Source organism: Schistocerca cancellata, chromosome 3, assembly GCF_023864275.1.
Source record: "Schistocerca cancellata isolate TAMUIC-IGC-003103 chromosome 3, iqSchCanc2.1, whole genome shotgun sequence".
NCBI lineage: Eukaryota > Metazoa > Arthropoda > Insecta > Orthoptera > Acrididae > Schistocerca > Schistocerca cancellata.
The window spans coordinates 892,968,403-892,982,144 of record NC_064628.1 but is presented as its reverse complement, the minus strand read 5'-3'; the positions used below and the strand labels follow the sequence as shown (position 1 = coordinate 892,982,144).

Here is a 13,742-nt window from a genome sequence, read left to right as displayed (position 1 = left end):
AGAATTAGTAACAACTAAATACAAATTACACATTATTAAACACATGATCTAATAAAATTACAAGAGACGTTAAACAAGATTTCACTGAGTTCGATTACATGTCTGATACATTCACAGCAATGAACGACTGCTGTTGAGCTTGGCATGATTATGTTCTGGAATGTGAATCACATCATTGCTGCGGGAAAACGTGTTGGAAATTTGGATACTGTAGAAGTATATTGCACTGTTGGCATGTCCCTTAAGCATGAATTACTTGGCGCCAACTGGACTAGAAAGTGGTCCTGTTGCACTCAATAATTGTTCATAAAAGCCAATAGGTAGTGGTCCATGTACATACATTATTCACAGGAATATTGTCACTACTGAGAATTCATTCCTGATCAAATTACTGTCTCAAAATTCCACCACACCACGAGTCCCACACTCGGTGTGATACAATATTGGCTCTCTCTCCTGACCTTATACTTTATGCACAACAGTGCCCAAATCTGCTAGTGCATTGTGTCACATCATAAAGTTAATCAAAGCTGAAAACAAAATGTTTTGTTCCAATTTTAACAGATTTGTCTGGCCCTCTAGAATATTATGATCTTAATCCAGCTCACACTGAGTCATTACTTTAGAAACCAAGGCCACTGGGTCTTGACTTTAGAAACCGAGACCGAATTTACTTATACTGCTGAAATGGACATAGATTTCCAATAATCTTTTCATTGAACACAATGCCTACTTATCTACTGAGGACAAGGGACTTTTGTTGCGCCTGATCACCTGCTAACAACCTCAAGTTTCATACCACTACAAAAATGAATATTTTCATGTCACTACAAAAATGAATGTATCAAGTGTCAGCAAAGGTGTTTAATTACGTATGCCGCTTGTAAACCTCACATATTTTAGATAATATCAGTCCATGCCACGTGTTTAGAAATTCCCAGAACATCCCCTCACAGACCTAGAAAGTCAATGCAGTAGTCAGCGATACTTGAATAATTGCCAATAGTCCATCACTTGTAGCAAACTATGCAAATGGTCAGATAATTCGGCAAGTTTCTGCCACAGGCTAATAAATGAATTCACATTTCCCTCCTTTATGTTTAATGTGTTAAAACAAACAATCAGGCCAAGTCACTTTAAACGCGAAATAATGTTTTCTGGATTTCTTAGTCTGGAAAATTTTCAAAGCTTTAGCCAGTTATAAACTGTGTGATTAGACTGGTTGTTGGTCACATATAAGACAGTGCTAATTAAAAAATAAATATAATTTATTTCCAAAGCTCACATAACAGACATAAAACGAATGTTTCAATCTTGAATGAAATGTTTTGGGACAGAAGCCAAGATCTACAATAAGCTGTAGAGTAGCCTCGTCCCCAACTCCACATCTCTCCACATAAGATTTCGACGAAGACTGTTGTATGTTATAACACACCGTATGATGACAGTGATATCACACATCGTTTTTAATCTAGCCATTGAAAAACACTTATGCCTATCACTGGCACTAGTATGTTAAATCCTTCAAAGCTAATAAAAAGTTCATCATTCAGTCTTGTGTTTTTTGGCGTGAAGTATCAGCGATGTAAGATATCTCGCCAGTGAGTACAGCGCAAGTGTTGTGATTGCAGCTACGACCAGCACGAAGGCGATGACATCTAGCAGCAGCAGCTGGTACCAGCTAAGATCAATGGCTCCGCTTCGCAAATGTGGAGCTCCCTTGTGACGTAGTACATATTCTATCCACCAGATGGCTTGTGGCATCGACTGTGCCTGGTGCTCGCGATACACTGCTGACAACTTCTTCATGTTTTCCCGATACCTGTTGACATCATACCATATCATTAGCACATCTTCAGAGTAAGAGCACACAATACAATGCCAAGAATACGAATGACTTATTGTGAAATATAGGCATTTCATTTTATTTGTAATCAGAACAAGGCCTTTTGAATATATTTCAGAAATAAGTGCTAATAAGCTGACAAAAAATTTGAACATGATTGAATTTTTACCCATCCAGACATACTTCTAATTTATTTCCCCGTACAGTAGATGGACTACATTACTGGTATTCACCTGAGGTAAGAACACAAATGGTACAAGTTTTAAACTCAAACTGATAGAAGGGGCTTATGAGAGGCACTGAGGCATCTTCATATGGACAAGCAACAAGTAAAGGAAGTGGTTTGAAATGCGCATCATTCAGTGAACTGATGAGCACTAAAAGAAAATTAAGCTTATTTGAGTTTAAGGATTAGTTGTACTATAACATATACTATAACAGTTACATTTCTGGCATTTGAGTTCGTTTTAACCCGAGAGCTGGAAAACTTCTAGTTGTAAAGTGGAGCAATCCATTGACTTAAAACACTGACTGCGCTTTACAGCTACCTGCGCAACAACTTGTTTTTCTATGAATGGTTTCATAGATATGCAGTTACCAATTTTAAGTGTAGACAGATTGCATGCTTTTCTTATTTCACAGAACTTGCAATACTGGTATGCCTGCAATCAGTACTACATTTCGCACCACAAAGTGGGCACGTTGCATTACCCCTGTGTGCACTAACGACAGAAGTTCGCACTTGTCACATTGTCGATGCGACCGTGACACCTATGACTACGTGATAAAGTCGATGTGATTGAACACGAGGCTTAGCACAGCACGGTTTTTCGAATGAACGAGTTGAGTTACCAGCATTCTATAATTTACACATCAGGAATAATGCAAGAGATATTTGTCTAGTTTTCTGAAAGAAAGTATGGAGATGGCTAGTAAAAAAGATAACGAAATGCGCGCTTCAAAAACGAAATTCCGGCTGATTTAGTTGTCCCAAAGAGAGTATTTTGAAAATAAGGTATCTCCCAGAATGTTCCAGCATTGACAGGAACACTACTCATACATAAATTAGTTGATTTCATGAATATTGCTCTCTTATTTTCACAAAGAAAGGAAAACACAACAATATTTTTTAATGTTTGTTCATACCACACGTTTCCCAAAATAAAGAAAGCCCAAAAATTATTATTATTAATAATTATGATCAGAAGTACATTAACGCAGATCGAAAGTATGCAGAGAATTAAGAGAACGTCGATAAACGATTTAGCGCTAGATTACAAGCCCATTGTAATAAGAGGCGTAAGGCATTTATCCGTACTTGCTTTGAAGTTCCTAACGTCGACTAGGGATAAGAAATAGCCCCTGAACTAAAGATGAAGAACAGAATTAAGTCACTCGAAGTGAGACTAAACTTAATTATAGAGGTATGGTCTCTACAGACTCTACCACCAGATTCCCCTTTTCCTAGACTTCCGGCAAGCTTCCAATTTACTGCACAATGCTGCAGAATTAAAGCTACCAAAAGTCACATAGGGCATATTCCGTTAGGTAGCGGCTGAAAATGATGACTTGAAATGTGGAATTTCTGAGAAGAGTTTATAGCTGTGGGTTATGTTCTTAGAACTGTATGCAATGGCACCTCGAATAACAATTGAAGAATCAGTTTTCAGGAGACCATAATATATTCTACATCTACAGACATGTTCCGCTAGCAGCAGTACAGTGTGTGGCGGGGGACCATTGTACCAATATTAGCTATCTTCGATGCTGTTGTATTCACATACTGTACTAAAGAAAAGCGACTATCTATGTCTCTCTGAATGCGCTCTAATCTCTCTTATTTTGCCGACCGACGTGGTCGAGCGGTTCTAGGCGCTTCAGTCCGGACCGCGCGACCGCTACGGTCGCAGGTTCGAATCCTGCCTCGGGCATGGATGTGTGTGATGTCCTTAGGTAAGTTAGGTTTAAGTAGTTCTGTGTTCTAGCGGACTGATGACCTCAGATGTTAAGTCCCATAGTGCGCAGAGCCATTTGAAGCTCTCTTATTTTATTCTGCTTATCAGTACGCCAGACATAACACAGTGACACAGAATGCCCGTAAAGCCTTCCTCAAAAGGCACTCTAAATTCACCCAACACGGTTACGCAGGAATCGAGCTGTCATTCTTCCAAAGATTCCGATTTAGTTCTCTGAGCGTCTGTGTTAACACTTGCATACCGGCTATACCGACCTGTTACGGCCGAAGCAACGCCTCTCTGACTTCATACGATAGCTACACTCCTGGAAATGGAAAAAAGAACACATTGACACCGGTGTGTCAGACCCACCATACTTGCTCCGGACACTGCGAGAGGGCTGTACAAGCAATGATCACACGCACGGCACAGCGGACACACCAGGAACCGCGGTGTTGGCCGTCGAATGGCGCTAGCTGCGCAGCATTTGTGCACCGCCTCCGTCAGTGCCAGCCAGTTTGCCGTGGCATACGGAGCTCCATCGCAGTCTTTAACACTGGTAGCATGCCGCGACAGCGTGGACGTGAACCGTATGTGCAGTTGACGGACTTTGAGCGAGGGCGTATAGTGGGCATGAGGGAGGCCGGGTGGACGTACCGCCGAATTGCTCAACACGTGGGGCGTGAGGTCTCCACAGTACATCGATGTTGTCGCCAGTGGTCGGCGGAAGGTGCACGTGCCCGTCGACCTGGGACCGGACCGCAGCGACGCACGGATGCACGCCAAGACCGTAGGATCCTACGCAGTGCCGTAGGGGACCGCACCGCCACTTCCCAGCCAATTAGGGACACTGTTGCTCCTGGGGTATCGGCGAGGACCATTCGCAATCGTCTCCATGAAGCTGGGCTACGGTCCCGCACACCGTTAGGCCGTCTTCCGCTCACGCCCCAACATCGTGCAGCCCGCCTCCAGTGGTGTCGCGACAGGCGTGAATGGAGGGACGAATGGAGACGTGTCGTCTTCAGCGATGAGAGTCGCTTCTGCCTTGGTGCCAATGATGGTCGTATGCGTGTTTGGCGCCGTGCAGGTGAGCGCCACAATCAGGACTGCATACGACCGAGGCACACAGGGCCAACACCCGGCATCATGGTGTGGGGAGCGATCTCCTACACTGGCCGTACACCACTGGTGATCGTCGAGGGGACACTGAATAGTGCACGGTACATCCAAACCGTCATCGAACCCATCGTTCTACCATTCCTAGACCGGCAAGGGAACTTGCTGTTCCAACAGGACAATGCACGTCTGCATGTATCCCGTGCCACCCAACGTGCTCTAGAAGGTGTAAGTCAACTACCCTGGCCAGCAAGATCTCCGGATCTGTCCCCCATTGAGCATGTTGGGACTGGTTGAAGCGTCGTCTCACGCGGTCTGCACGTCCAGGACGAACGCTGGTCCAACTGAGGCGCCAGGTAGAAATGGCATGGCAAGCCGTTCCACAGGACTACATCCAGCATCTCTACGATCGTCTCCATGGGAAAATAGCAGCCTGCATTGCTGCGAAAGGTGGATATACACTGTACTAGTGCCGACATTGTACATGCTCTGTTGCCTGTGTCTATGTGCCTGTGGTTCTGTCAGTGTGATCATGTGATGTATCTGACCCCAGGAATGTGTCAATAAAGTTTCCCCTTCCTGGGACAATGAATTCACGGTGTTCTTATTTCAATTTCCAGGAGTGTATTTGACTCCGAACGCTGTAACAGTACAGTAGAAGTGGTCCCTCTAGCTTTGCCTAACTTCGAATAATGGTACAGCCACGTAACCAGTGAACGAGCGAAGTATATTGCAAGAGGTGAAACTGATGCTATGGTAAAATGACTACAGAAAAAGTAAATAAATGACGTCCAGAAGGAGTATCTTGTTTGAAATAAATGTAGAATCCGGAAACAACCGTTTACTAAGCTCTAAATAAATTAGAAAAACAAATAAAAGGAAACTGTTTATATGTAGTTACACAGAATATAGGATGAATGCATGAGAGCAGAAACAATGTGTGAAGTTCTGTTTTGTGATAAACAACGGAGCAAAAACAAGAGCGCGAACCTTAAAATTTGGGGAAAACCCGAACACAGAGCAAGGATGGTAAATCGGAGTTGTTGATGCTGCAATTAGTGAAACTTACCGAAAACTGCATAATAGATACTGCTGTGTTATATATGATGCAACATAAAAAACATAAAAACACAGTACAGTCTAAATAGGGACAACAAACTAGTTGTAATATTGGAGTTCAGTATTTACGTAGCTCATACGTCCGAAACCATATCACGGAAGTTTGGATATGCTGACGATTCGGACATGGGAATACCTTATGAAGATACAGGGGTCACTGAGGTCATCTTGACGAGAGACCTAAAAGTTATTGGGAAATACTTCCTAGTAGTATAGCCATCGCAACTTCACTACACTTTGACTGACCTTGACGCTAAACGTAAATGGGCAGGTGGGTAACATTTACTGATCCAGTTACTTTGTCCTTATTAGAGACTCATGTGGGGTAAGAGGAGAAAATCACATAATTTTGGGGATGCAGTTCGTGAAGCTTATTCTGTGCATCGTTATATCAGTGCTATGTGTCCTAACATTAGTTTATTAGTATTATTATTATTATTAGAAATTGAGAAATTACCTTTACCTGCGACTATGATTAAAGCAATAAACTGTGATTTCTATTATTTGTATTATTAGTACAAGATGTTTCTAATACTTTACAGCTTATAAAATTTGTACAAATTTGTTCGTATGATTTACATATCTAGTCTTGGAGTACTATTGTGGGACACTAGCTCGCCGGGCGGAGTGGTCGAGCGGTTCTAGGCGCTTCAGTCTGGAACCGTGCGACCGCTACGCTCGCAGGTCCGAATACTGCCTCGGCCATGGATGTGTGTGATGTCCTTAGGTTAGTTAGGTTTAAGTAGTTCTAAGTTCTAGGGGACTGATGACCTGGGAAGTTAAGTCCCATAGTGCTCAGAGCAATTTGAACCATTTTTTGACACTAGCTCGAGTTCAGACTCACGTAGTACACTAGTACGAATCATACCACTGCAAGCGCTAGACACAGTTGTAACCAAGATGGCTGCCTTCGCTAGTCTTTAGGCATTCTCGCTGCGTATTTAGGTTCGAAGAGTCGAAGTCAATGTCTATTGTACAACGTATTTTTGTACCAAGTACGGTAAAGATTCTCTCAGTAGGTCTACCGTTTATAAGTAGCATAAGGTTTTTGCTGATATTGGGAGCTTAATAAGACATATAAAATGCTAATGTCGACCACGTGTATCTCTCGTCGTCATAGAGTGAGGCAAAGCTTTGATAACAGTCTTACTAAATGGACCTGACGTGTTTCTCACGAGCTGAGCATCCCACATATGACAGTTGAGCATTGTGTAAGAAGGTATTTGCATCTCACACCGTGCTAATTAACAATGATACAAGAACTGAACACACAGGCAGGACAACTCGCAAGGACTGTTGTGGGACAATATCACATCGATTGGAAAGACCAAGATTCCAGTGTAAACGTTATATTTACTGATGAGTCGACTTTTACTTTGAGTGGTTGAGCTAATAAGCACAACTGTCCGATTTGGGGCAGCGGAAATCCTCGAAAACCCTCGTGATAGCGTAAAAGTTAAAGTCTTTTGTGCACTAAGGAAGAGCAAAGTTTACAACCCTTCCTTTTCCCAAGAGGAAACATTCAACGGAATAAAGTACTTAGATATGTTGCAAAACTTTCAAAGCGTTCGTTGACAAGGCTGTCTAAGAACGCTATGTGCACTTTATGATAGATGGTGCACCATCGCACTACATCACTTATGTCCGGTGTTTCCTCAATACTCGCTTTCCAGGTAAATGGAATACTGAAGGTTTACCGATGACATGATCCCCACCATCACAGGACTTGACACATATTGACTTTTTCTTGTTGGGATTTATCAAAACATTTGTACCATCCTTACCGGCTAACCTAGCAGGGACCAGAGCAAGAATCTACGCTACAGTTAGACAGATTACGTATGACATCTTGCAGCGAGTTTGACAAGAAATCGACTTCCGATGCAAAATAACCAATGGAAGTCACATTCAACTTGCTCAGCTATAAGTTAAAAAAATTTGAAATATTTTGAAAGATCTGTAAGTAATGTGAATAACTCTATACGAATCTTCACAGTTGTTAAGTCCTTTCGGAAATATATTTTCCGTAATGTGTTCCGTTATGTTTCAGTACCTGAAACACGGAAAATTGCTAATAGCAAAATTGCTTACCTGGGATTCTCAAGAACTGTTCGTATAGCTTTTAAAACAGTATCCTTCGTGACGTGCCGGAACTGCAACCTGTAGCCAATCTCAGCAGCTACGAATTTTTCGACATTGTAGTGCTGGTCTCCCATGAATGGAATTCCAATTAAAGGAACACCATAGTAAGTGGCTTCATTGAAACTCTGGAGGCCTCCTTGCGTGATGAAGACTTTCACGTTCGGATGTGCTGTAGATTTCATAAAAATGTGTTACTAATGGCTTATAAAAGCAATAATATTTGTTTTATTTGTGAAACTGTTCCAGGAGGTACTATATTTAAAGACGATATTCTTGGAATCAAACTTTAAACATTTTCAATTTTTCATCGTCGAAATCTGCTAGGGATTGATCACTCAAGACATATGATAACCATTACATGAGATGAAAGAATTTTATAATAAATCTCCACATAAGCACGTGTTGCAAGCCTAATTTCAGGTGACGCCACATTGGGCGATTTATGGGTGATGAGGACAACACAACACCCAGTCCATTGGCGGAGAAAATCTGCAAAGCCGGCCGGGAATCGAAACCAGACCACTGCACAGTAGGCAAGCACGTAATCACTCAGCCAGGCGGACATATAAGCACACAGTACCTGGGGATAGAGAAGAAAGTTCAGGGACCATGTTTATTGCAGAATTAATAGATGTAGAAGATGTTTTCACGATGATGGATCAAGTATTGATTGATGGTACAGAAGCGAAAAAGCTAACAAAAAGATGAGGTAAGGACTCTCAGCATCGTTGCCGTTGTTTGGGTTTGGGACACTAAATGGCAAGGTATTTGCGCGCATAAAAATTCTTGTGTAGAGGAAATAGTTTTGAGGTTGGTGAAACCTTTCATCCGAATTTGTGTAAAAGCGGTTATAGCCATTATACAAAACAAATTTCTATGTAAAAACATAATAATAAAATAAAACAAATTGAAGTTCTAGCTGGGAGCTACCTGATGTAAAAAAAAGTAAGAGCTGGTGCCTTTGATACTACTTACAATCCAAGTTCTGAAACAGCACACAGTGTAGAAATCTTCGCCACTCTCGTCCAACAGTAACCTAAAATACAGGGGAAGTCCGTAGATGACTCCAGGACTGCCCTCCAGTGAGAAAAAAAGTAGCAATGAGCAATTACTGGCGAACTGTTAGCGTTACGTCACCAACACCACACTGCGATGGAGGAGGAACACGTGCGTCAGGGGAGTATGTCCAATACGGAGAGCTTTTAATAGGCCTTCATTCCACCTCAGTGGATGGAGAAAGTTGCGCCAAGGATGGGTCGTTTGCTTCACCACTTGCAACGTGTTTTACGTTGCTTTCAACCAATCTTCCCAACAACACTAAACGCTCCTGTGTCTGGAATGTGAGGTCAGCGTTTGAGGGCCACAGCAGAACTCTGTGCTGGTCTATTTGGAAGCTTCACCTAGCAATTCAGTATCTTGAACTTTTAAAATATGGCAAAATCGTTAACAAATAAGGAGCAATGGACTGACATTCTCAGCTTGGACGTTATACTGTTAGCAGTGTCGGCAAACAGGACGACTTTACACTCCCGTGTGAGACGCTATTCTCTTGTAAAACTGATCGTAAGGGATCACCACAATGCTGCATCTGAAATAGAGCCATGACAGTTAGGACGTATAAAGTAGGGAAGTCGTCGTCGGAAGCCTTATTACAGGAGTTTTCTGTAGATTTAACGCCTTCAAGAGCTATCGTAAGACTTTTCAAGCATTAAAACGCCTAGTATGACGTGTTAACTGCGTAGGACTGCGTGCTTACAGCATTATCCGGTGAGATGGGATTTTCAGTAGTGGAATGATATATAGTGTACTAACTATGGAAAAAATTTAGATGATGTCGAGATTCGAGAATGCCGATTTTGTCAATGATGGAGCGTTAAACGATAATCTTTCTTTCTTCTTCTTACTCGTATGTTCGGAGTCACAACATTCAAAAAGTTTTGTGTTCCCCAGTGGAGCTGTGCAGAATCTTCATCCAACGTCCTACAAGCCTTTTTTGCTTGGAAAAGAAAGAAAGAAAAAAAATGCTGGCACTGAAGTATAAGGGTTTGAATGGAAACTGATAAACGCTAAGGAGCGAGTACTGGATTCTAGGAAAGACGAAAAGACATCAAAACACCATTGAGTCAGTACTTATCAAATATATGGTACAGACGTTAGGAATACTTGTGGATAGCTTTAGTGGCGAAGAAATGAGTTAGCTACGTCTAATCGTATATGGATGTTTTCAAAACTAGAGAAAATACGAGAAGGTGATGTAAATCTCTGCCTTGAGTGGCTCCACATAACATTGCTCCGTGATATTAGTGGCACAGTTAGAGGGTTGGGTTGTTTGGAGAAGGAGGCGAGACAGCGAGGTCGTCGGTCTCTTCGGTTTAGGGAAGGATGTCGGCCGTGCCCTTTCAAAGGAACCATCCCGGCATTTGCCTGGAGTGATTTAGGGAAATCACGGAAAACCTAAATCAGGATGGCCGGACGTGGGATTGAACCGTCGTCCTCCCGAATGCGAGTCCAGTGTCTAACCACTGCGCCACCTCACTCGGTGGCACAGTTAGAGATCCCAGATCCCAACTCATTTACCAGGTAGTCCTAAATCCGCATGCAACCCTCTGATCATGTTAGTCACTAAAAGAATTAAAAAAATACAGATGTAAGAAACCTCTCTCTCCCTCCATCATTCACCTACATACCCACACTCACACACGCAAACACCCATCCACCTACCCACCCACCCACACGCACACACACACACACACACACACACGCACACACACACACACACACACACACACACACAGAGGGAGAGAGAGAGAGAGAGAGAGAGAGAGAGAGAGAGAGAGAAGTCATTGATACAAACGTAAGACATACCTGGTACTGAGGGAGAGATACAGACAGACAGACAGAGAGAGACAGAGAGAGAGAGAAAATAATACTCTCATACACATACATATACAAATATAAATTACATACAGACATAGACACATCAACGCAAAAGACGAATGAGAAACACAAAGCTACAGTTGGCTGCACTACCCACTCTAAATACACACAATAAACACACAGTGAAAAGTGGAAATACAATTTTCAAATAAATGTGTTCGAAAAAACGCCGAAAATCAGTCATCTGAAGTAAATAGATCAATTAAATACAATTCCAGGAGGACACACATGGGTTAATAACACCAGAAATCGTAACAAACACCAAGTGGTAGTTTTATCTCACGAAATTTGTTTCTTTCCTAAAAAAACAAGAAAAAATGTAGTGAAATGTGATGTAGTAACACATGTTATATATCACACTTATTATATACATACAACAAACGTATTACAGACCACTCAAGATGCTTCGCAATTAAAAGAAGTGAAACTCGTATAGCAGAAAAAAAACAATCTCCCATTTAGTTGCAAAGACGGAATACATCTCTATGCATATAGAAGCAACTAATGAATGATGGAAAACATATAAAATGACAGTCATAACAGTAATGCAAGTAGTACTCTATTGATACAAATGTAAGACATACCTAGTACTGACTGTTGTGGAAACCACTTGGACAACAGGACGTTAGGTGGCAGGTCTGACGAATCTTCCTCTTCCCACTTCCAGAGCACCCTCTGCGGGAGCTGCGAGAAGGCATCGAGAAAAGCCCGTCGCTTTTCTGGTGGCATTTTGCTACTCAGTACGTTGGTGCCCAAGCTGAAGTAGATAGCACCCTCTGTCGCTCCGTCTAACCAGTTCTGTACATCCTGTTGGTGAAACACGAAAAATATTCGCATTTCATCCTCTGAGACGAAGCAAAAGGTATTCATCAAACAAGTAGATTAATTACTCCTTTCGTAATTGTAAACAGAGTGTGGCGGTATGCCGATCAACAAAGGAATCAGAGTTAGTTCTTCTGTTGAAGGTAACCCTCCTGCCACAATGGACAGCACAATATCGAAACATGCCATGGGATCACGATGTGTTCAGACCGTGTACGGGGCACATGATGTTAGCTGTGCACCATTTAGTCAATATGCCGGACCCCAGCGTGTTAAACGGTCAAAATACGAAGGCAAAGTACTTGAGAGTCTTAGACGTACTTGCTTCTGTATCTTGCCTGTGTTCATCAACAAGAATACTGTTGTGGTCACCAACATGACAGCAATCACAAACGGTTAGGTCAGTGAACTGAAAGATTACAGAGCATCAGAAGAAGGCCTAAGGGATGTCTTCCAGCCTGGCCGCTGCGTCGTCCCGTGGCGTGCGACATCTTGTACTTGGGGAATACTCTGTAAATATAACCCTCCTGAATTTGTACTAGAACTGCAGCTATCCCACAACTTCTTGCATCATCGTAAAGTTACGTCTTTGCATTCACTTTGCACCTAGTACAGTGTTAGGACTGAAGAAGATGTTAGCGTCTCTTTGAGAAAGTGGAAAGATCTTTCTTGAATTCGTTCCAGGAACATTTAGCGTCTCCATGCAGAAAAGTTGTTGCATATGAATGTGCCTTTGTACAGAATTCCTTTACGAATTGTTCGTAGCATAAGCACATATCGAGAAAACTTTTCACATCACGAATGTGCCGAGGAATCGGAAAATCTGTGGCTGCTTTAATTTTCTCTGGATCGGGACGCACTCCATCCCCGTTAACTAGGTGACTCAGAATTTTGTTTTTGGGTGGCCAAGAAGCACTTTTTGGGATTAAGTCTGAAAATACTTCAAAACGGTTGTCGGGTGCCTTAGATGTTTTTCAAACGTCTGCAAAAAGTGGTAACGTCATCCAACAGGAAAGACGTGTCGTCCACGTAAGATGTAAGCGGATTCTCTATCATCTGTTCGAAGGTGACTGAAGTATTAGACGAAATGGCATCACTTTGAACTCATAGACGCCATAATCAGTGACGAGGACAAAGGATACACCTCTTACTAAATTATTTTGGTACAATCATCGTCAGTCGATAAGGAAATGCCATGATGTGCCTTCCTTCTTGTACACAAGGATCACAAAAGAACTCTCTGAAGGTTCAACGATGCGTTGTTGCAGCGTCTTCTCCATTTCCTCTCTGATTGTCTGTCGTTCGGCAGGCGACATCCTCCACGAGCTGGGCTTGTCGGTGGATAAACCCCAGCTCCGATATAGTGTCTAATCATGGACCGTACGATCTGTCTTTTCTCCACTCCGCATTTAAAGGCGTGCGAAAATTGGCAAAGTACGGCTGGCAGTCCCTTACGTTGTTCTGCATTGAAACCAGATCCGTTCTATAGCAACTTCCTCCAATATGTTGTTTGTAGCGGTAGCCGAGCACGGTCGTTCTTTCATGGCACTAAGGTGCCCTTCATGGACTCCTTAGGCTTCTTCTACTCTCATACATCTCAGATGAGTTGTGGCTGCCCGTGACAATTAGTGATATGTAGTTCTTCATGACCAACTGCAAGCTCTACTGTGAGGTTATTGCACTGTTCCAAATTCACCCCATCGCCTAATTCATTCTATTATCCAACACGAAACTTGTCGTCTACGTTTGTTTGACAATAAAAGCACTGAGAGTGCGGCTGCAGCCCGACGCTCTTCCATCGCAGC

The 13,742-nt window shown here is 42.5% G+C and overlaps 1 protein-coding gene across 2 annotated transcripts in view; it reads right to left on the bottom strand.

Annotated features, from left to right (window-relative positions):
- Positions 1–1,339: 1,339 nt before the first annotated feature.
- The window catches only part of LOC126177149 (UDP-glucosyltransferase 2-like), an 84,056-nt gene continuing 71,653 nt past the window's right edge, over positions 1,340–13,742 (bottom strand). For both annotated transcript variants that reach the window (XM_049924426.1, XM_049924425.1), the window contains exons 5-7: positions 11,700–11,922; positions 8,128–8,347; positions 1,340–1,822 (exon numbers count right to left, since the gene is read on the bottom strand). In XM_049924426.1, the coding sequence (XP_049780383.1) occupies positions 1,546–1,822; positions 8,128–8,347; positions 11,700–11,922 (720 nt within the window). In that variant the 3' untranslated portion in view covers positions 1,340–1,545. The remainder of the gene's footprint in view (positions 1,823–8,127; positions 8,348–11,699; positions 11,923–13,742) is intronic.